Below are 23567 nucleotides of genomic sequence, written 5' to 3'. Positions count from 1 at the left end.
ACTGGCCCCTGGTTGGCTGGGGCTGCTGGTTTCTATCCTCATGGACCCTCCTCCAAACCTCCTCCTTCTTCCCGCTGTCACCTGCCTCGGGCTGGTCTGCACCTTCCATTCTCCTGCTCTGTTATACTTACGGGGGAAAGAGCCCCCACCACACCGAAAGCAGGAGTGAGATCCCCTTATTTAACAGACATGCAGACAGACCCATGTGTGTGCTCAGTCGTGTCCAACTCTGCGACCCCACGCACCGCAGCCCGCCAGGCTCGTCTGTCCATAGAATTCTCCAGGCAAGAATACTGGAGTGGGTTGCCATTTCCTTCTCCAGGGGATCTTCCCAACCCAGGGATCGAACCCGCTTCTCATGTCTCCTGCATTGGCAGGCGGGTTCATTTTATCCCTAGCACCACCTGGGAAGCCCACAGACCCATAGGGCGAACACAATAGCTAGAGGGTCCATAGGAGCAAACAGCATTCATTGCAGGTGAGTTTTATCAAGTGAAGGGGATTAAAGGTTTTCAGATGATCCATTTTAACAAATATAACAAGGCTTATAAAATTTATTAAATAAATGCAACCAATAATAAAAAGCATATGCTTCAATTTCCACTTTAGGCCCAGAATATCTGAAAGAGGAAGCTGGTGTGTGAGTTAGGGAAGGTGTGAAACTGAAAAAGTGATCTGGGGTCCATAGACACAGATGTGGAAAGGAAGGCCTAACAGGAGTCAACGTTTTAGGAGGAGAAGCAGTGTTGGAAAGGCTTTCTGATCCCACCTGGAAGTGGACTGGGAGCATTCAGTCACCTTCCTTGTATATTCTGAGAAACCACTGTTCAGAGCTCAGAGCTTCTGTTTGGACTCTAGGAGGGTCGCCCTCTGTAAGGCGGTTATAATCCAGGCTTCACGCACCACTCAGGCTACTGAAGACCAGTGCACTGGCCATCACACCCACACATGGGGGCTGTGTCTATGCCCTGTCTGAGTTAAATTTTACAAATCCTAAAATTGTCTACATAAATCCATGCTTACCTCCTAATGAATGTCTTGTCTAGAAGGATTTAAGGCATAGGAATAAGATTAGGAGACTTCACTGAAGAAAGAGACACAGGCTGGAAGTCAAAGTAAAGATTTATCCTTGCAACAGAATGTTTTGGATCTTGCAATTTGCATATACAAATTCAGCAACATTCACTGGCATTGGAATCAGAGCAAGATCAAATGATAAATGGAATAAAACAAAAAAAAATGATAGTTGAAACCAGAATACATACATATAAAGATTGCACATAAATTAAACACAGCTTAGTTAAACACAACAGAAATATCAGTAATCATACATTAAAAAAAAAAAAAGGCATGTCTCCAAACGCTGAAACAGAGGCATCAGGCTCATTTTAAAAAGTTTTAAAAAACACATAAAAATACCTTTTAAAACACTGGTATGCATTCTTCATTCATAGAGCACATGGAAAGAAACACTAAGAGTCACACAGTGACCAATAGAACAAGGAGATCAGAACGGTCGTCTTCTAATCACTATTTGGCATTTGAATGCAACCGCATGCAACAGAGAAAAACGTCAAAGGAAAAATGATTTTACCGGCATGGCGCTGTTCAGTTATGTACAACGGACTTTCTTTGACCCAAGGGGAGGAGGTGCCAACTTTCAGGTCAAGACAGACAGGATGCAGAGTCCTGGGGCGCCCACCGAGGCTGGACTCAGAGCTGCAGGGTGGTGGCGGGGGCCTGGAGGCTGGTGACCGAGCCCCCTGGGAGGCAAGTGCTGCCGCGATTGTGGAGGGAGCAGGGTGCTGCACCCGAAGGCCAGTGGCCTTTGCTGTGTTCTCAGAACCACCAGGGTGGAGCCTCCGTAGATGCGGGTGATGGCCCAAGGGGCAGGACATACACACAAACGGGGTGCTTTCCCGAGGGCACCCCTGAAAAGGTCTCCCTTAATCCAAGACATGAGATGTCAGCTAGACCACGAAAGGGCTTGCAGGATGCTCAGTAAAGGCTCCTGAAGTTGGACCCCCATCCAGGCCCTTGGATGTTACGATCCCTGTGTTGCCATCACTACAAACAGCAGCTCTGCTTCTAGGCTTCGGTGCTCAGTTTTCTCTCTTCCCCTTTAGTCAAAGAAGGACTTCGGGCTCGGGACTTTAACAATGAAAACAAATGGGGCCACCTGGTGCATCTCGCAAAGCTCCCTCAGTGTTGCTCTTTGACCCAAAAGCATCCTCATTGTGCCCAGAAGGGAGAGGGAGGCGGTTGGCGGTGTGGGGAGCGCAGGGCTGCTGCTGGTGGCGTGGCAGCGCTCACAAAGTTGTGCTTTCGTCCATCCAGCCGGGTGCCTCCTCTGACCCTCGGGTGGGGCGTGGAGGAGTGGAAGAATCTTAATTACCTGTGGGCCTGCTGTTAGGACATCACCTACCCTGGGTTGTAATTGTGCAATCAGTTACCAGTGGAAATATCAAATTAGGTCTTTAGATTCATATCTCTTTTAGAAAAAAAAAAATGTACCCCAAAATGCACATGTTAAATGAGTTCAGAAAGGTAGACCAGATGTCTTTTTTTACATTGTGCTCATCTGCTTAGGCACCTGATAATCATAGACAGGTCACTGCTATTGAACCTTTTCATGTTCATCCTCTTTTTTTGGTCCCAGAAGCCAATCCTGTCTGGCAATGAGATCACTATTATCCAGTGTCAGAAGTCTCAATAGGAACCATTCAAAAATAAGTTAGTCTTTAGAGTAAGGATTTCTCGTTCTTTCCTTTTATTAAATATTAAGGAGTGGGACTTAAAAAAAACTGTATAAATCTAGATTTTAAGATTTTTTTTTTTTTTACAAACAGTCTTAACTTTCACAAGAGATTTTTTTAAAATACCAAAACACTTCTCAGAAAGTTTAAAGCATAATTGCTTGTGGTTGCCCGACTGTTTCTCCCAGGCAGGAGCTCCTGGCTTCTCTGTGCATGTCAGATGCGCTATCTGACCTTTTGGAATGGGAAGTGATTTTTTTATTGTGCCTCGAGGTATAGCTCATGACTAGCAGGGCAGAATGGTGGGGTGCGGGTTGGGGGCAGAGGAGTGAGAAGGGCAGTGGGTGTGATTCTCAGGGGGCCATCTGAGTCCACCACCCAGACAGATAGACAGCAAGCAGCGCCAGGGAAGTGAAGCTCTGAGAACTGGTTTGCTGGACCCGAGGCCACACGGCCACTGGACCACTGGCCTTCACATCTCTTTTTGTCTCGACAAGATAGCACAACACAGTCTTGAATAAATGCATTTCTAAGTGTCACCCATAGCCACCGACTACTCCAGTGTGTTTCAGACCTGGACTCAGGTTGTAAAGTCTTCTTTGATCTTTAAAAGGTAAATGTAAAACCACAGCGGCCAAGACTGAGGACTGCAAGACTCCTTGTTTACACCGTGTCTTCATGAACAGTTTGCCTTCAAAAAACTGCCACTGCTCAGGGCTGTGAAATCAACATCAGGAAATTTTCCACTGATTTCTGAGTCCTCGACCGTTTCCTAATGAAGTCGTGGTTAGTGCCTTGCATAAACACACTCGGCATATTAAGATTTTTAGCATTTAGAGGTGTTGACTGCGTGAAGTTAAATGATAGGAATCTAATGAAAAATTAAAATATTTTTTACTGATATTAGCAGAAATATATATTTTGTGGGATATTATTTGACCTTAATACATTATTCCAGTTTTTAAAGGGCATATTTAAGATTTAATAACTGTACAGCAGGTGGCCTTTAAAGCATAACAAAATATATACAAAGAAATTAGGAAGGATATTAATGTCAACTATGAAATAAATTAACATGATTTTTACAAAATATACTGACCATTAAATTAAAAAATATTTTAAGGCAGGAATTTTCATTTGAAATTAGCATAATCAGAAAATATATCAATAAAATCTTGTACCACTTTGTAGCAGAATTCATACTGTTCCTGAAAAAGAAAACCAAGAACATATTAAAATGATATTAAAGATACATTTAATTAATTTAATTAGAACACTAAAGAGAAGACATAAAAAAGTCTGACCAGTTATTAAAATACTGTCTATCCTGATGCATATAAACTTCTGCTACATAATTTAGTTTTTAGGCACACAATGTTTCCAAATAAAGCTATTTTTCTACATAGAAATGTCAGTGTTTCAACTCAGTGTATTTTGGACTCACTCTCTGAGTGAGAGATCTCTAGTTTTCATATTTAAACTAAAAACCACTACTTCGGAATGAAAAAATAATAGCAAACTTAACCTCAAACTTCATAATGCAATGAAAATAATCTATAAAAGTTAAATAAGATGGAAATATAGGTTATTTTTAAACCTAAATTTACACTACAAAAGGGAATTGCTATATATCAATTTTACTAAACTTTAAAAGAATGATGCCTTGTATCTGTGGGTGTGTGCACGCTCAGCTGTGTCCGATTCTTTGTGAATGCACAGACTGCAGCCCGTCAGACTCCTCTGTCCACAGAATTTTCCAGGCAAGAATACTGGAGTGGGTCACCACTTCCTACTCCAGAGTATCTTCCCGACCCAAGGCTTGAACCCCCTTCACTTGTGCCTCCTGCACTGTCAGGCACTTTCTTGGCCGCTGGGCCACTGGGAAAGCCCCACCGCACATCTGCGTGAGGCTCTTAACTTATTTGCACACGTGGACATCGCCTGAATTCTGACCTTCCAGCAGCTCTTTGAGGTTGCGAGACTAGAGGCCGGTGATGGGTTAATGGGGGACCAGTGAGCAGGGCATGTGACGCCACCAGTAAGGAGCACTGAAAAGAAGAAATGAGGACTTGGCTGGTGCTCCAGTGGGTAAGCCTTGGAGCTTCCAAGGCAGGCTGTGCGTGTTCAATCCCTGGTTGGGGAACTGAGATCCCACATGCTGGGCAGTGCGGCCAAAGTGGGGGGAAAAAAAGAAGAAGAGATGAAAGAGAAGGGGAAAATGCAAACACCTGGACTTTCCTGGCAAGCCTACCATGCGAGCAGAAAAACCATGTGAGCACACTAGTAAGCAGGCAGGAGAGTGGACCCCAGTGGTTTGAGGAACAACAGACGGCAGCTACCCTTGCAGACCCTGGTAACTTGCTGGCCCAGTGAATATGGGAGCTGGGGAAGCAGGGGGCCCAAGGCAGGCTCCTGGCCCCCCCCTCCTCTTTCCCAGCACCCTAGGTTCAGCCTCTTACTTAAATTCACATTGAACAAGAATCCACCAGCCTTTGGGTTGGCCAAACATTAGCCCGTCTAGCTCTTCTGGGGTCTCGGGGCCCAGCATGGGACAGAGCTGTGCTTTCCAGGGAAAGAAAGACGGAGCCAAAAGCTGCTGTCCTGTGGTTGCAGAGGCTTTGGGAGAGTCAAGAGTCACTACAGGGTCCTCCCTTCCAGCTACTAAGATCCCATCCGGTCACCCAGCCCTTGGAAGGAAGGAGAAAGTGCCTGCGTCAGGACTGAGTGAGCATAGACAACCAGTGGGCTGTGCCAGGGGGCCTGGGAGGGCAAGTCCTAAAACGGGAAGCCTTGGGGAAAACTCCAATCCTTTGGCCACCTGATACAAAGAACTGACTCATTGGAGAAGTCCCTGATGCTGGGAAAGATGGAAGGGGGGAGGAGAAGGGGACGACAGAGGATGAGATGGTTGGATGGCATCACCGACTCAATGGACATGGGTTTGAGCAAACTCCGGGAGTTGGTGATGGACAGGGAGGCCTGGTGTGCTGCAGTCCATGGGCTTGCAGAGTCAGACACAACTGAGCGATTGAACTGAACTGGAACTGAATTGAGGAAAATATATCCCTAAAGGCATGGCAACCCGCCCCACTGTTCTTGCCTGGAGGATCCCATGGACAGAGGAGCCTGGTGAGCTACAGTCCATGGGGGTCTCAAAGAGTCGGACATGATAAATACTTTCACTTTTTGTGGGAAAAGCAAGGGGTTATAACCGTCTTGAAACTGAACTTGCTGTTGCAGGACAATCACTAAATTTGGTAGGGAGGCATTTCTTCTGAAAACCAGAAAGGGTGGGTTTTCACCACAGAATGAAGGAAAACCTATGGGCAATTGCGCTCTGCATGGATTCCTTAAGCCCCCTGGGCAGCATCTGGAGGCTGAGTGAGACCCAGCCAAGGACAAGAGTCCACATGGCCCGTGGAAGGCAGAAGATGACAAGAATCAGGACTGTAAATGTCACCACTGCTTGTGAACATCTATGTCTGTAAACGTAGACTGGTATCTGCAGGAACAGTTCGCTGACACGCAGCTGGGCCTCTGTCCAACAGGTCTTATCATCCAAAGCCAGGGCTGTGCCCGTCCTCAAGTGTCTGCCCAGAGGACAGACCCCACCCCGACGCAAGGGAGGAGGGGAGTCAGTGACGCTTGACTGTATGCTGTCTGGGACTTTCAGCTCTCTGTCCTGGAAACATAACCTCCCTCCTTCCTTCCTGGTGGGCTAGAGCTCCTTCAGTGCAACATACATCAAATGCAACATGAGACAATTCTCAACCCCTCTGGAAGCCGTTTCTTACCAGGGTTTGCACCATGTGTGGCCTCTGAAGTCGTAAACTCTTCACAGCTTGGAATACGTCTAAAAGCCCCTCAGCCTTGACCCGTTCCAAAATGTTGCTGAGTGCTATGAAAGTCCCCGTCCGCCCCGCTCCAGCACTGCAGAGAGAACATGGGGTGAGACACCGAAAGTCGCCCGCGGGGATGAGAAACCACAGCCTCCACCAGGCCCTGCACGCCATCGCCAGCGCGGGAATGACCAGAGCTCGGATCTTTAACAACCATTGTGTATGTAGCTTGGCTTTGGACCAAGAGTCAGCCAACACAGACATCCTCAAGAACGTGTCTAAATGTAACATGAATCAGATCAGAACCAGGGACGAGTTTTCAAGCTGATGGACCCATTTCCCTTCCTCCTTGTAGAGGAATGGCCATCTCAGAGGATGGCCCCTGGACTGACAGCAGCTACGTCACCTGGAAACTTCTTAGGAGTGAAACTCCACCTCCCTCCCGGTTCAGGCGTAGGGAGCTGCAATCCTGGCCCAGACTGCCCGTGTGTGCAGGGACCACCCTCCGAGACGGGAGGCGTGCAGGTGGATGGAAGGGGTGGCTGGGACAAAGGACAGCCCCTGCCAGGAAGGGTCTGAAAACTGACCCTTCCCAGCAGTGAAGGTCTGCACCTCCTCTACTTAACAGCATCGTCCAGATAAACTTTGCAGGAGCAGACCCTCTTGGGAGAGAGAGCAGGCCTAATGGAGGCAGGCTTGGCTGGCTTCTTCCATGGAGCCCTCGGTGAACGCAGGCCCCAAATCCCGACTGTGGGTTTCGCTCATCTTTGTTTGCATCCCTGGTGCCCGACACCCATAACGTTCAGTCTGGGTTTGTGGAGGCGGAAGAAGGAACTCAGTTCTCCTTTATTCTAAAGGACATCTACGAAGGTACCAGGGACTGAAAACCTAGGTGTGTGCACCCCCTGCTGGCTATGCCTGAAGGGCGCATCTCTGGGTCCAAGGTCAGGAAAGAGGCCAGACCAATCCTCCAGGTTAAGCTGGACTTTGTTGACATGAGGGGTAAGCGGATGGGGGCCAAAGGCAGTCAGAAGAATGGGAGCCACATGTAGACAGAAGCACAGAAGTGCAGTTTTAGAAGCTAATCAGACCCCACCCCAAGATTAGACATCCCAAGCTTCCACAAATCAGACCCCACCCCAAGATCAGACACCCCAAGCTCCTGCAGGAAGAGTTTTGCAAGGGTGGTCAAGGTCCCTGCCAGCAGGGGGGCCTGGCCCAGAAGGAAGGAGAGCAAGCATGTCTCCAGAGGATTCACCCTCTGCCTCGTAAAGCTGTTTATCAAGGTTCTTGCTGGGGGGGTGTCCTGCTGTGTCCAGGTGCCCCCTGGTGGGCCCCTCTGCCCATGGTGGGGGGTGGGGGGCTTGGGAGCCAGGCTGAGTGGTGTCAGGATGGGCTGGGTCTGCGGACCTGCTGTTATGGACCCCAGCCTGGACATTCCTGAGTAGTTCAAGAAAAGCTTCCTGCTGCGCTGGTTGGGCATGCCAGCCAGAGCCCCGCCGGTCTTTCAAAATGAAGGTAACTCAAGTTCAGGGTTTGTCTGAGCTGTGCTTGGAAATGTGTGTATGTGGGTTTTTTTTTTTTTTCTTTTTTTGACGACTTAAAAAGCACACAGACATGTGTCTGAGTTGCTTCCTGACTCCTTTTCACCAACTGCTTCTGCAAGTCTAGGAAGATATTTATGCATTTGTGTTAAGTCTGGGTGCGGGGGAAGGTGAAGAAGACAGTCCAGGGAAGCGGTGCTGCTGGGAGCAGTGGGCTGAGCATGGGGTCTGCGAGGGGCCCACCGGGAGCGGGGCGCCCCGGCCCCGGGGCCCACTTACCTGCAGTGCACGGTGATGGGGTGGTTGCCGGTCTGCTGCTGCTGCTTCTGCACGGCCGCGATGAGGTCAATCATGCCTTTGCCCTCGGCCGGGATCCCGATCTCGGGCCAGCCGTGGAAGTGGAATTGTCTCACCATCCGCGTCTGCTCCTCCGGCCGGGCCAGGGGCTGCTAGGCAGAAGAGTGTCTCAGGGCTGCGTGGTCACAGCCGCCCAGCTGCCCTCCCAACCCCGTCCGGAGGGCATTCAGGCCATAGGCCCGAGCAGCCCATGGAGTTCTCATCTGGCTGGCCTCCCAGATGCTGGCTGCTCGTCGGCTATGGTCACCCTAAAGCAGAAGGTCAGCCGTGCCTCCTCCTGGGTGGGGGTCACGACCATCAGAGGATATTCCCCGGAGCCCCCAGGGCCTGCGAGACCCCGTTACGGAATCCTGGGCAGTTTTGCTTGAGATGACAGGGATCATCCCTTTTTTGTAAGAAGCCAGGACCCATTTCCCTGACAGGTCAGCTGGTAAAGAATCCACCTGCAATGCAGGAGACTCCGGTTAGATTCCTGGGTTGGGAAGATCCACTGGAGAAGGGATAGGCTACCCACTCCAGTATTCAGTATTTTTTTTTCGCATTTATTTTTATTAGTTGGAGGCTAATTACTTTACAATATTGTAGTGGTTTTTGCCATACATTGACATGAATCAGCCATGGATTTACATGTGTTCCCCATCCCGATCCCCCCTCCCGCCTTCCTCTCCATCCCATCCCTCTGGGTCTTCCCAGTGTACCAGCTATCACCCACCTCCCAGAATATTGGAAATAAAAGCAAAAATAAACAAATGGGACCTAATTAAACTGAAAAGCTTTTGCACAACAAAGGAAACTATAAGCAAGGTGAAAAGAAAGCCTTCAGATTGGGAGAAAATAATAGCAAATGAAGAAACAGACAAAGGATTAATCTCAAAAATATACAAGCAACTCCTGCAACTCAATTCCAGAAAAATAAATGACCCAATCAAAAAATGCGCCAAAGATCTAAACAGACATTTCTCCAAAGAAGACATACAGATGGCTAAGAAACACATGAAAAGATGCTCAACATCACTCATTATCAGAGAAATGCAAATCAAAACCCCACTCCAGTATTCTTGGGCTTCCCCGGTGGTTTAGCTGATAAAGAATCTGCCTGCAATGTGGAAGACCTGGGTTCGATCCCTGGGTTGGGAAGATCCCCTGGAGAGGGGAATAGGCTACCCACTCCAGTATTCTGGCCTGGAGGATTCCAAGCTGTATAGACCATGGGGTCGCAAAGAGTCGGACACGACTGAGTGACTTTCTCTTTCAGGACCCACCATGTCCCTTCAAGGCTGGGGATGAGTGGTTTCGGAGCCTAGGGGCCCTGGGTCTTTCTGCGACCCACACGGAGAAAACCAAGTCTTTGGGCAAAGCTGGGTTTCACTGTACCGATCATCTTGAGCTCAGAATCGGAACCCATAGGTGGGTCATTTTACCCATGGTTGACACACAGGGAGAGTTCCCAAGACCTGGCTGGTGGGGGGGGGGGGGGGTGGTGGGAGGCTCTGAGAAGAGGTCTGGCAGAGAACCCCAGGAGGTCTCTGTGGCTTCACCCAGTCATTCCTCCTGCTCTCTGACCCATGGCTGTTTCTCCCAGGGAGTGGGCAGCAGCAGGATGCCTCTTGGGGTCGGCTACTTGGCCCCATCATCTCCAGGCTCCAGCAAGGAGCTTGGGGAACGATCATGGAGGTGAAATCTTATGGGAGATCAGCCACTCGGTAACACAGCTGCCCGCTGCCCACACTGACCAATGACGCGAACGTGGGGATCTGGAACAGTGTGAAGTACAGGACGTTCTGGCACAAAGAGCCCACACGACCACCGCAGGGTGTTCTGTCCATAAGAGACTGAAGGTCTCTGGCAACAATACCTGATTGAAGGTGACCAGGAAGTCTCGTATACTGATGGCTTCAGAAAGGGTATCACTCTTTATTTCGATCGTTATTTCTCCGTGAGTCACTGAGCCCTCTGTTGGCCAATACTGGTAGCATTTATCCTGGGGGATAAAATAAAAATGTTTTAAGTCTCGAAATAAAGAATTTGCTGCCAGCAGTTTTAACAATAGGATGCAGACGTGCTGTCAGACCATTTAATGTATTTCATCTGAACAAGAAAATAGCACATGAACATAAATATGAATGCCACTAGTGCCTGCTGACCAAGGGAACAAAGCAGACAGTCCAGGAACAGACATGAGTGTGTCTCCAACTTTGATACAGAACAGAAACGACATGACACAGAGGAGGGGCCAGTACTGGAGCTGAAAAATCAGCTATCTGTATGGGAAAAGTGAACTGGATCCCTAACCCACCGGCTGCCTGGGCTGATATGAATGCCCTCCTGGAGTTGGGCAGTGTACAACCTACACTACTGTATATGGCAGCCTTGAAGTTTAATAAAAACAAACCAAGGGTGAGACTTGAAGTAAAAAATAAAATTGTGAAAGCTTTAGAAAAAATATCTTTTCATTTTGGGGTACAGATTTACCAAACAAGAACCCCAGAGAGCTAACCAATCATGACAAAGAAGATCTCAATATCAGATTATATTAAAATTAACTCTGTGTCATCAATAAACATTTTGTAGTTGTTTAGTCGCTAAGTTGTATCTGACTCTTTTGTGACCCCATGGCCTGTAGCCCACCAGGCTCTTGTGTCCCTAGGATTTTACAGGCAAGAATACTGGAGTGGGTTGCCATTTCCTCCTCCAGGGGAATCTTCCCCACCCAGGGATGGAGCCAGCATCTTCTGCATTGGCAGGCGGATTCTTTACCACTGAACCAGTTGGGGAATTCCAACAAACACTGAGAGAGTAAAAAGACAGGCCATCAACTGAGATGAGATACTTGCAATACATAAAAGCAACAAGGAATCATTATGAAGAACATATAAAGAAATCTTCTAAATCAATAAGAAAAGTGCAAACAACCCACAAGAAAAATGAGTGGAAGGCATGGACAGACACTTTGCACAAGAGGAAACATGTCATCATCTATAAATAAACAAAGTGATGCCTGACCTCAGAGTGATCAAAGAGATGCAAATCAAGGCCACAAAGATGATATTTATACCTATTCAGTTAACAAAAAGGAGGATGCCAGACAACCCTAGGGATGTCGATGAATGATGTTCACTCTGTGTCCGCTTTGGAAACCGTAACTACTTTGGAAAGCTGTTAGGAGCTGCCCTGCCTATTCAAATGTTCACACACTCTCCAGCGTGGCATTTTTGTCTCTGAACCTTGCGATTCCTCATGCATCATGAGACACATGTGAGAAAATACCCACAGCACTGTTTGTAAAAAAAAACAAAATGGATCAACCCAAACGCCCATGACGGGAGGAGGGGCAAGCCAGAGGATGCAGGGCGTACAGTCTGTGTCGTGGAGCATAAGGAAATAATGGCGAGTGAGTCACAGTTACAGGCAGCAACACAGAAAAATATCGAATGCATAACTCTGAGCGGAAAAGCCAAGTCTCGGAAGACTTATACCTTGTGTGAAAGTCACTCAGTTGTGTCTGACTCCTTGTGACCCCATGGACTGTACAGTCTGTGGAATTCTCCAGGCTGGAATACTGGAGTGGGTAGCTGTTCCCTTCTCCAGGGGATCTTCCCAACCCAGGGATCGAACCCAGGTCTCCTGCATTGCAGGCAGATTCTTCACCAGCTGAGCCACCAGAGAAGCCTACCTTAATGGTACCCTCTCATATGAGGTTGAAAAGCAGACAAAACTAAACACTAGCTTCTTTAGGAATATATATACTCAATAAAAAAAGATTTCTTAAAAAGCTAAGAAAACATCCACTAGGATAGCTTAATTAAAAAGATAATTATAAGTGTTGATGAGGATGGGGAGAAACTGGAATGCTTGTACATTAATGGTGGGGCATCTGCTTTAATGGTTAGAGTTTGCAATATAGTTATGACAGGCCCCAGCAGTTCCACCTACCTAAGAGAAATAAAAATATATGTCCACATAAAAACATATATTTCATTAAAAAAATCCATGAATGTTCAAAACAGTATTCGTAACAGCCCAAAGTGAAAACAACCCAAAAGTCCAAAAACTAATCAATGAATACACAAAATTTAGGGCCATACTATTAAAAAAAATAGCGAGGAACTGATTCATGAATGAACCTTATAAACATGCTAAGTGAAAGTGCTCAATCACAAAAGACAGGCGGTCTGATTCTATTTATATGAAATGTCCAGATGAGGCAAATTCATAGTCAGAAAGTAACTAATCTGTGGTTGCAGGGATTGTGGGGAGGGAGTAGGCAGTGGCTATTCATGGGTATGGGGTGTCTTTTCAGGTGATGACAATGATCTGGAATTAGTAATGTTGTACAACTCTGTGGGTATACTAAAAACCACGGAACCATACACTTTAGAAAGATGAATTGCATGATGTGTGAGTTAAATCCAAACAAAACTGTTTTTAAAAAGCAAAGAAGTCAAAACCCACAAATTCGGGGTAGTGGATACCTCTTGGGAGAACACCTAGGTAAGTATATGTTATCGGCAAAAGTTTGTTTTTCAGTTGGATGATGGGTTCACACGTGTTTATGATGTTATTAAATAAAAACAAGAAGACTCTGTGCCTCTGGATGGATCGCTGGGAGAAAAGAAATATTTAACCCATTCACTTCTACCAGGACTGTATTAATTAGGCACACATTTCAATACCTCTGTCTTTTCATCCCAAGAAAAGTAAATAAGGGTCTTTTTCTTCAACAGGTTGTGATCAAACATGTATTTGTGGCAAAGACAAAATGGCAGAAGTCCAAGGCAGGTTAAAGGCGGCTCAGACAGTAAAGCGTCTGCCTACAATGCGGGAGACCCGGGTTCTATCCCTTGGTCAGGAAGATCCCCTGGAAAAGGAAATGGCAACCCACTCCAGTACCCTCGCCTGGAAAAATCCCATGGACGGAGGAACCTGGTGGGCTATAGGTCCATGGGGTCGCAAAGAGATGGACATGACTGAGCAACTTCACTGTAAATAAAATGCAGGCTGAGAACAACAGCCAGTGGGTAGTTACAGTGAACTGGAGTGGGGAAGGGGGAGTTGAAATAAAACCTTTTTCATTTGCAGCCTCTCTCCCTCCTCTAGTGGCCTGGCCTCACAGCTGATGGCAGGTGAGACCGTCCCAAGGGACAGGTAGTCCAGCACGTGGGCTGCAGCTGGTGCGTGTGAGCGGCCCAGGAGGGGGGCGGGGGGTGAGCTGACCTGCTCTCTCTCCTGGACTTCGGTCAGCATCACGATCGTGTGGCACTTCCACTCCCAGACCATCCTCCAGAAGTCCTCCACCGTGTGTGCCAGGGGCCCCTGGGTGGCGATGAAGTAGTCCTTCTGCCGGTAGCCCTTCGAATGGATGGGAGCAGAGGTTCAAGCCTGGCTTCCTCCCACCGCTCACCCAAGTGGGGACGTGGGTTTAGGACAGCCCAGGGCCTCACGAGGGACAGTATTCTCCAGACTTCCAGGGCTGAGCCGAGCCCCAGATGGCACAAGCTCGGAAAACAGGTCAAGATGCCCCTTCAGCTCTGTGCGGATGTAACGCGGCCCTTGCTTGGACTGGCTTTGATTCTATTAAGAATGCGCCTGTATGTGTCGCAGCTAACTTAGCATCAAAGCAGGGCAGAGAGGGTGCAGAGCTGGAGGAAGTGAGTGAATTCCCCGGTTCCTGGCTTGGGGCCCGCGTGACCCGACTCTGGCACAGCGTCCTCTCGTCTGTAAACCGGAATCCGTGCACAGACTTGACTGCAATGCTGTCTCCCGCCCATTCAGCTCTGCTGTGCCCAAGGCAGCCTGTGACCAGGCCTGAACGGAACTGTGCTGTCCACGCAGAGGTCACAGGACAGAAAGCGCATGCAAGCAGGGACAGAGGGCTGGAGTGCAACAGTGAAGCAAAAGAGGAGTTATGATGTATTAACAGAAAAGCAGCCAATTATTTAGTAGTGCACGTACATCCTCTATTTCAAAGTTCCTCATTCTTTTTTTTTTTCAGCCAGAGTTTGCTAATGAACTGGTTTGGCTTTCTGGGGGCATGTCCACCCTTTCTGATTGTGAAAACAAGTAGAGGAGGAGACCGTGATCACAGGTGAGGGGAGCTGTCATCCTCACCACGCACGCAGGCTCGGTGGGGACCCAGCACTTACGTCTATAAAGGACGCGTTGATGTAGTCCGTGTACTCCTGGCCCCTCTTCATGGACAGAATCACGCGGTTGAAGTCGTCTGCAAAGCAGTGTGTCCCCTGGGTCAGAAGCGACCCCATCCTGCCTGGCAAACTTGAGCTCACTGTTAGGAGCTTCCGAGACACAAAGCTTATGGATAAAATCACTAAATACAGTCAACTACTTGGAAGGTTTCCTTTCTAAACTAGTTTCTTTCAAGTGGCCGGGGGAAGCTGTGTTTTGTGAGGAAAGTTCTCAAATAACTGACTTAATGTCTTCATCGGTCATAAACTGAGATACTGGACTGTGCCTACTCGCTCAGTCGTGTCTGACTCTTTGCAACCTCATGGACTGTAGCCCACCAGGCTCCACTGTCCTTGGGCATTCTCCAGGCAAGAATACTGGAGTGGGTAGCCTATCCCATCTCCAGGGGATCTTTCTGATCCAGGAATCAAACCTGGGTCTCCTGCATGGCAGGCAGATTCTTTACCAGCTGAGCTCCCAGGGAAGCCCCAAATTGAGGTCATTCATACCAAAACGTAAGCATTAAAGTAAATTTAAGGAATCAAAGGAGGGTGGCCAGGCAAGCAACCAGGGGTAGCCTGCCGGAGGCTTCACGGCCATAGAGACCCCGGGGTCTGAGGCTGCAGACGGCTTGCCCAGCCCCACACCCTGCCAGCCTGGGCAGGTCCACGTGAGGTCCTGCTGCTGCGGGAGCTTGGGGTCCAGCAGGGGATGGAAGAGGAGGTCCGGGCGAGCCCTCCCGCCTCCCCGCCCCCTGGGGTTCCTCCGGTGCCTCTGCTCCTACCAGGCTTACAGGCTTTCCGTCCCCCCAGACCCCAGGCTGCCGAGCGCCCGATGCCTCCCTTCCCCACGGTTTGCGGGCTCCAAGGCCTCTCCCTAGAAGGTCTCAGCTGAGAGCCCTTCGGGTCCGGCTGCACAGTGAGGGCCAGGACCCCACTCTGTACAGGGGGGTGTCATGCCTCCACCCAGGCTTGGGGGAGGACGGGATGATGTCTCATAGAATCAGGGGGCACCACGTCAGGCCCGAAGCTCATCCCTCCGCTTCCAGGAAGTCCCCCTCCCTCTCCCGCTTCCAAGCCCGCATCACAAGCTGCCTGCCTGACACCCTACGGGACAGCCTAGGTCACTCACGTCTTCACAGGTGGGCATTCTCTTCCCCACACTTGACAGGGCTCCCCGAGGGCACCCCGCCCCGGACCCCTGGTTTGCAGGAGCGGGTGGTCAACGACCTTCCAGCGACTGAAGCCCCAGGGTACCCGCCTGATGGTGCCTGCCACAAGGGCCTACCCTCCGCGGATGGCCCCTTACATGGAATGATCTGGATGACCCTGGCCTTCTTCATGTTCGCGGGCAGGTTGCCTGTCCTCATGTTCTCCTTCATGATGCGGACATTTGTCAGTTTCTGCAGCCAAGAGAGACACAGCTGCGCAGTTAAAACCTTGATGTTCCCAAGAGACTGCTCAGCCTTCTAACCCCACTGCCATTAAGGACACCCGCTCAGAGGAAACCCCTGTCTCCGTCTCCAGACGCGGCCCGAGTCTTGGGAGATGAAAGGTGCACGTACGATATTCCCCCCACCCCCACCGACATGGGTGCAGAGCTCTGAAAGTTCCCGTGGCTCTTCCGCTGAAAGTCACGGGCGGGACGGACCCCCTCGCTTTTCCAGGGGTTCCTAGGGGAGGAAGCAGCTGCCCCCAGCTTTGTGTGAACGAGGCCGGTCCTCCTGGAGGGCAGGTCGGCGCTTACCCTGAACTCCTCCTCCAGCCCGATCTTGTCGAAGTGGGCGGCGGGGCCGTGCAGCGCCTGCAGGTGCTTCTCCAGAGAGGACACGTCCAGCTCGGTGTCCCCGTAGAGGTAGTACTCCAGTAAGGCTTGGTAGATGAACGTGTACTGCATCTGCGGGGAGACCCAGACAGGCTCCAAGAGGGGGGCCTCGGAGCAGGGGGCCCTTCTCTGTGCAAAGGGGAAGGGGTCGGGGGGAGCGTCAGATGAAGGGCTCTCTGTGGTGACCATCTGCGGCCTTGAGGAGAGCCGGGGTGATGTGGTCCCGGCCAGGCACTGCTCTGCGCGCATCTGACATGCGTCCCGGGGCACTGGGGTTTGCTGAGCCAAGCTCACATCAGCACAGACGGCTGGGACAGAGGAGGGCATGACTCACGTCCGTCTGAACCATCTGAGGCCGCTGATTGCGGATTCTGGACACGAAGTCAAAGACGTCCACTTTCTGCTCTGCGTGCATCATGTCCATCATGGCGTCGATCACTATGAAGGTGCCCGTCCGGCCCACGCCCGCACTTGGGGAGAGAGGAAGAGGCCACGTTGTGAGTCGCCTGTCCCCAGTGCAATGATGGGACCTTGGAACACGCCTGCAGTCCGGACTGGACGACACGCCACCCTCAGCGAAGACGAACCTCTTCACGGCGCAGAAACTTCCCTCCGTCAATAAAGACAAATCCAGGTGAGGCCACCGGAGGGCACCAGAATCTCAGGGACAAGATCTCAAATCTTCCCGGGTCATGTCTGACTCTCTGCAACCCCAAAGACTGTAGCCCACCAGATTCCTCTGTCCATGGCATTCTTCAGACAGGAATCCTGGAGAGGGCTGCCATTTCCTCTTTTCTCTTCCAGGGGATCTTCCCAACCCAGGGATCGAACCCACGTCTCCTGCAGGTCCTGCAATTGCAGGTGAATTGGAGACTACTAACAGGCTTACTTTGGGCTTTCCTGGTGGCTCAGATGGTAAAGTGTCTGCCTACAATGCGGGAGACCCAGGTTCCATCCCTGGGTTGGGAAGATCCCCTGGAGAAGGAAATGGCAACCCACTCCAGTATTCTTGCCTGGAAAATCCCATGGACTGAGGATCCTGGTAGGCTATAGTCCATGGACAAAGAGTCAGACACGACTGAGCGACTCCACTTTCACTTTCAACAGGCTTACGGAAAAGGGCCACTGTCTAAGCTTTGTGTGAATTGTACTGGTAATTTTTCTTCTATTACCGAATGCCATTTCCTCATTATCACTTGTGCAAGTGGATTTTTTTTTTTAAATTGTCATGCTTGATGTGCTTTTCCAGGTTCTTCATAAGAAAAAAGGCCCCCAGGCCAGGTCTGTTGGCCCTGGAGCCAAGGTCATGTAAATGGGGGCCCCAGCTGGCTCTGTCTAGGACCCCGGCCCTGAACCCTGGGCTGGCTGGGGCCAGCTGGTGCTCAGGGGCTCCACTGAGAGGTTTCCTTCCTCGGGAAGCTGCCGATTCCACTCCTGGGCTGGGGTGCCTTTCCCCGCAATGGCCTCCCCACAGAGGTCTCTGCACATCCTCCCCACCTCCCCCATCCCTGTCCATCTAGATCCCCTCCAAGCAGTGCAGGCCATCCATATGTGTCTCCCCAACACCCAGGACTCAGCAGGTACACCAACAAACTCAGCCAACATCCACGGGATGAAAAAACCCCAAATGGTCCAGACCACAACTGCACGTAGCAGCCAAGGGCGCAGGGTCACTAGGTTGAACTGGGCTTGCCCCCAGCACCCCAACCCACTGCAACTTTAGCCTCTTTTTAAAAAAGAAAGTCCTCTTTTAAATGGAAGGTTCACAACTTAAGGAATGAAGCCCCCCTACCATGTTCCTCTTTTGGGGGGGTGAGGATGGTACCACTCTTTCCAGCTAGTCTCCAAAATGGCACTAGACAGGCAGTGAAGACCTGCCCTCTTGGAGACTCCCTGCTCATGACGGGGAGGGAAGAGCGGACGAGAAACGAGGGCCTCCTTCAGGAGTCTTAGTTCTTTACAAACAAAGGAGACGGTCGTCAGGTGCGGAGCCAGGTCAAGACAGCCCACCCAACAGGTGTGTGGAAGGGGCCAGGACATAGCTGACTGCAGGCTGCAAGAGGCTCCTGCCCGGGGGAGGGGGGAGCGGGGGACTTCAGCAGAGGAAAGGGCCAGGCTGGTTCTACCAGGAGAAGCCCCGGGCCAGACGTTCTTCCCCTTCTGGACTCTGGATGCTGGAGTGGAGCTCAGAGCTGCAGCGAGAGACCTCTCCCTGTGGTTTCATCAGGGACCCAGTGGCAGTTCTTTTAAGGGATTGGGGGGTTGCTGAGGGTGAAGAGTGAGTGCCAGAGCACAGAAGGGAATGGCTAAGCCCCCAGCCCCAGGCAGTACACCCTCTGGAGCCCAAGGAGACCCAAGCGAAGGTACATTTGGAGGGATGAGGCTGTCAAGTCCGCTGCATCCTGAGGACCGGGGTCTGCCAGCCCATGGGAGCCTCTTCTGGGATGCTGGGGGGCTCTGGCAGGCTTGAACTCCTGGCGGGAGCCTCTGCTCCCAGGCCTTACCTGGACCACCCATCTGCCCGCATGGGACTCAGCTCGACGGGGATGCAGAGACCAGAGAGAAGGGCATCCCTTCCCCGCAGGCAAAGCAGAACAGAGAAGTCAGGAGCTGCGGTAGCAGCACTGAATTAACACACTCCCCTGGGAAGAGAACTTTTGTGCCATGGCAGAGGCCGGGATTCTCGGCCATAGACGGAGGCAGAGAGCGGAAACCAAGATGAAGGGCAAAAGACCTGCCCCAGCACCATGGCGAGGGGGGAGGCGGGCAGGGGAGGAGCCAGGCACTGAGGTTCCACTAGCACCAGGGAATCTGGAGGCATCAGAACAAAACAGAGCTGAACCACTCCCTGCAGCCAGCCCTGACCCCACGCAGAGGCGGCTCCTTCATCCCCCACCGTCTGGAGCCCAGCCGGCTGACTGTCAGCTGATGGGAACAGGAGTGTGCCTGCCTGCCTGCCTGCCTGCCTGCCGTGGGCCTTTCAAACTCTCCGCCCTGAGGACGCGCTGCTGAGCGGTGTCCCCTCTAACTGGGGCCACCGCGGGCCCGTGCCTCGGAGGGACTTCCCTGCGCAGGGACTCAGGCCGGTGGCCCTGCCCTCCCGGCTAGAGGACGGACGGTCCTGCTCACCGGGTGTCACTCTCCACTGGACACAGGCGGGGTCGTTCCGAGTATCACGGCCCGGCCGGGGACAAGAGGCGCCTGCCCCCCAGGGACACAGGGGCTCTGAATCTGCCACACAGGTGTTCAACAGGAGCGACACACCAACTCTGGCTTTCAGGAAGTCTGAGCAAGAAGGGGGTGGGGGGCTGCCCCCTTGAGAGGGCCAGGCCGGGCTGGACCACGCCCCAGACTCTCCAAAGCCAGTGGCTCAGAGGTGTGTGCAGTGCTAGGTCACAAGGCGCTTGTCTGCTTCCGATACTAAGGATCCCCAACAGGTGGTACTGATGAAGGGCTCTGCCCCCAGGGATGGAGAGCATCCCTCCAGCTCTTGCCCTGAGGGATTTTCTGAGCTGCATCCAGTATCCGGGAGGTACTTTCAGGTCACCCCAGCCGCCCCTCTGCCCACCCTGATGTCCACCCACTGGTCATTTTCCCACTGGAGGCTGGATCCTTCTTGGAGGCCACCCAGCCGCGCCCGGCACGCACCTGCAGTGGACCACGATGGGCCCGGCGTGCGCGGGGTTGAGCGTCCTCACTTTCTTCAGGAACTTGAGCATGCCGATGGGGGTGAAAGGCACCCCGAAGTCGGGCCAGCTGGTGAAGTGCAGCTGGCAGACCAGCCGAGGCGCTTTGCAGCCGTCGGGGAGCTGCTGTGGGGAATGCGGAGACGTGAGGGGGCGGGACGGCCCCGTCCCCCTCCCCACCCGCAGCGTCACGGCTCCAGGACCCCCTCTGCCGTCCAGGCGTGAGCAGCCGTGGGGACCCGTGCAGAGAGGGGCCCATGAGTGAAAAGCGCACGCCCGGGAGTGAGAGCCTGGTGGTTACTGGACACCATAGCAGCGGGAGCAGCAGAGCAGGACCCACGGTCACCCGGGCCAGGACCAGCCAGGCAATGCCCTGCAGCCGGCCCGAGGGCTCACGGGCCCGTCAGCCGGCAGGCTGGCTGCGTCCCCGTTGGCCGCGACTTTATGTTGCCGTGTAACTGCCAACAGCATGAGCTTTCACTCTCAAAAGCAGCTTGATTTGTGGGGAAAACATACGGTTGGTCTACCCTTGGAAGACCCCACCCCACCCCAACCCTTCCCTCGAAACCGCTCTCCACTTTTCTTACCCAGAACCGAGGAGTTTGGTTCTCTGCCCCAAGCCATGGAAAGCTATATAGTGTGTTTGGAGGCGTGTGGGCATGTGTGTGAGTGTGTGTACGCGTGTGTTTCTGGGAGGAGGTAGGCCAAAGTCGGGGACAGTAATATGAGAAAGTTCATCCTCTCTCCTCTTTTGCTGTGGCTTCTAGGAAGCTCAGACTCATATTCTGCGATCTAACCACACCCATTACTCTACCTTTGATTCTTGGTAACACCACCTTCCGCTTTTTTCTAATTTTTTTTTAAGTCTCTGAAATGTCTTATTTCATCTGCCTCGCCTACAGGTGTCTTTATTGAAGACTGCCTTAAATCATCTCGGGGGAGGAGTGACTAGCAGGAAAACAGTTTGAAAAATAATGAAATGTTTCAGATATAATTTCGAAACTGTAAAAAAAAAAAAACAAAAACCTTACGTCTCCATGCCAGAGTGTGAAACGGCCCTGTGTAACTGACTGGGGGACCCCTTCCCACCACCCCCAGGATGCTCCAACTGACTCAACTTCCCCCACCCAGGTGGTCTCTGGGAGCTAGGAGTATCGACCCTGACTCAAGGTCACGTGCACCTGCCTGTCAGCTGCCCCGCAGACTCAGATCTGTGGCCCACAAGGGGCCGTCCCGCCTCCCTGCCCGGCACTGCCTCCAGCCTCGTCTCCGCTTGTGACAGCTGCTGGGGCGGCGGGTATGGGTGAGGCACGTGCTTCCTGTGATAAAACACGCACGTGCGTGTCTCCTCGCAAGCCTGCCTCCGCAGGAAGCCACGCGCTTACAGACTGAACGCAGAACTTCCGGATGGTATAGTCCACCAGCGCCACGCAGTCCTCCACACACACCCGGACGTTCCCGTACGTCCAGCAGCCCTGGTCCGGCCAGTACTGATGGCACTTCTCCTGCGTGCAGCAAGAAGACAGAAACAGGAGGTCTGTGGGGGGCCTTTCATCACCTCGCCGCCCCCCCGCCCCGGCCATGGACACAGGCCTCGCACACTGCCGGCTCCAGGGACACAGCCCTCAGAGGCCGGGACGGTGTGCCTCCGTCTCATCCACGCTGGTTAACGGCCGGACTGAGACCGGCATCGGACCCCTCTGACGCCTCGGTTCCTCATCCCCATACTAACCACACGTACTGCCTGGACCGTCGGGCTGAGCTGCTCTACAGAGCCGGGGACCCACGTGGAAGCGGCCTCACCTGGGTGGGGCTTCGTCAAGCCCCAGAGGACAAACGTGCTCCCCAAACACTGCCCATCGGATTCGGTGGGTCATTATTCGAACTTAATTTGCATCCCACACACCCTCTGTGGAAGAGTCATGGACTCGTTGTCAGCTGAACGCTCCTGACTTTTCTCCAAGGATAAGACGGATGCATGAATTTGTAGAGCTGGATGGGTAGGTGGTCACAGAGAGGTCTTCCTTTGCCTTGCCTCCCCCAAAACTACAAATGGACCACACATGAGAGGATGGGGACTGGTCCTCCAGTTCCTGACCCCAGGGCATCCTCCTGCAAGGAGGGCCTGACGGCGTGAGGTCCCCCTAATGGGGGGACCCCTGCTCCATGGCCGCAGGGGTCAGCGAGCCATTGGCCCTGGACACTACCCACTGGACACAGCTCATAGGCCGGGCCACGAGGACTAATCATCCTATAAAATAGGAGTCAACTGGTATTTATGAGAGCCCAGTGCTCATGTGATGACACCCACCAGCCAACTTCCCCTCCCACGGCCTGGCCCTGGGCAGCTCTGAAGGGACCCCGCTGAGAAGCCCACCCTGAAGGTCATGGTTTGGGGCAGTCTTGGCCTCCCGGGGGCCCTCCAGAGACTCCCGCCTTGACAGACTCTCACGCGAGGACCCGAGGGCTGCTTCTCACACCCCCACAGGGCTCAGCGTGTGTTCTGTTTTCACGCCCTTGGCACCCCCATCTACACAGCGGTCACCACCGCCTGCCACCCCCCACCCCGCTCCGCCCCGATCAGATCATGAGATACCAACTTTCACAACACTGAGCCAGGATGCTGAAGCCAAGGAGACCACAACAGAAGTGTAAGCAATTAAGAAAAGGGGAACACTCTATTGAGAAATGATTTCATCTGAGACACTGAAAATCGAGGCCCAAAGGCAGGCTGAGTCTGAGTCATGGAGATGGAAAAATGCAGAAGGAGGTTGCAGAGAAAGAGCCGGGGGCGCCTCCCGAGCCCCACCGTCCCTGCACTGGTCTCCTCTGTCTCTTGTTTGCAAACAAGCCCCCGAAAGCCTGGCCCAGAAATCAGCTGGTCCCAGGGGACGCCAGGCTCCAGGTCAGCCTCCTCGTCCGGGGCCTGTGTGGCCACAGCATCCGCTCAGAGCTCGGGGACACCTCCCCCACAGCGCCCCTGCTACCCTCCCCACGCCGGGACGTGTCCCTAGCTGGGAACCCTCTGCTTCCGCCCATCACTCTTTCCAGTGAGAGAGCACGGGGCCTGGGCAGGACTCACACGGAGGAGGAGGAGGAGGCTGGCCCTCCCCAGCCCTGTCCCAGCTCCCGTGGAAACAAAAGAAAACCCCTCTCCACTCCCCGAGCGGAAACGGGGTGGGGCTGGAGGCTTTTCCGTTGCTTTTCTGGGTGGAATAAATTAGTGGTTGGGGAAGGGAGCTGAGGGCCACCTCGTGGCTGCCCTCCCTGCCGGCCGGCCTCCCCTCTCCTGCCCCGGCTAAGTTCCCCAAGGTCTGTCACTTTCATCCCGAAGGGCAGCCCCTGGACCCCTTTACCCCGAGCCCTAGCCAAGTGGCC

The 23567-nt window shown here is 52.2% G+C and overlaps 1 protein-coding gene across 6 annotated transcripts in view; it reads right to left on the bottom strand.

Annotated features, from left to right (window-relative positions):
- Window positions 1-1104: 1104 nt before the first annotated feature.
- PTPRE (protein tyrosine phosphatase receptor type E) overlaps window positions 1105-23567 on the bottom strand; it is a 176074-nt gene continuing 153611 nt past the window's right edge. For 3 of the 6 annotated variants that reach the window (XM_070470420.1, XM_070470419.1, XM_020879347.2), the window contains 11 exons: window positions 21575-21694; window positions 20152-20315; window positions 16838-16973; window positions 16426-16575; window positions 15988-16081; window positions 14640-14716; window positions 13711-13845; window positions 10352-10477; window positions 8419-8588; window positions 6551-6686; window positions 1105-3964 (listed from right to left, as the gene is read on the bottom strand). In XM_070470420.1, the coding sequence (XP_070326521.1) occupies window positions 3890-3964; window positions 6551-6686; window positions 8419-8588; window positions 10352-10477; window positions 13711-13845; window positions 14640-14716; window positions 15988-16081; window positions 16426-16575; window positions 16838-16973; window positions 20152-20315; window positions 21575-21694 (1383 nt within the window). In that variant the 3' untranslated portion in view covers window positions 1105-3889. The remainder of the gene's footprint in view (window positions 3965-6550; window positions 6687-8418; window positions 8589-10351; window positions 10478-13710; window positions 13846-14639; window positions 14717-15987; window positions 16082-16425; window positions 16576-16837; window positions 16974-20151; window positions 20316-21574; window positions 21695-23567) is intronic. The other 3 variants (XM_020879346.2, XM_020879348.2, XM_070470418.1) reach the window with 2 other exon arrangements.

This window comes from Odocoileus virginianus, chromosome 7 (genome assembly GCF_023699985.2).
Source record: "Odocoileus virginianus isolate 20LAN1187 ecotype Illinois chromosome 7, Ovbor_1.2, whole genome shotgun sequence".
Taxonomy (NCBI): domain Eukaryota; kingdom Metazoa; phylum Chordata; class Mammalia; order Artiodactyla; family Cervidae; genus Odocoileus; species Odocoileus virginianus.
This window is presented reverse-complemented; position numbering and strand designations above follow the sequence as displayed.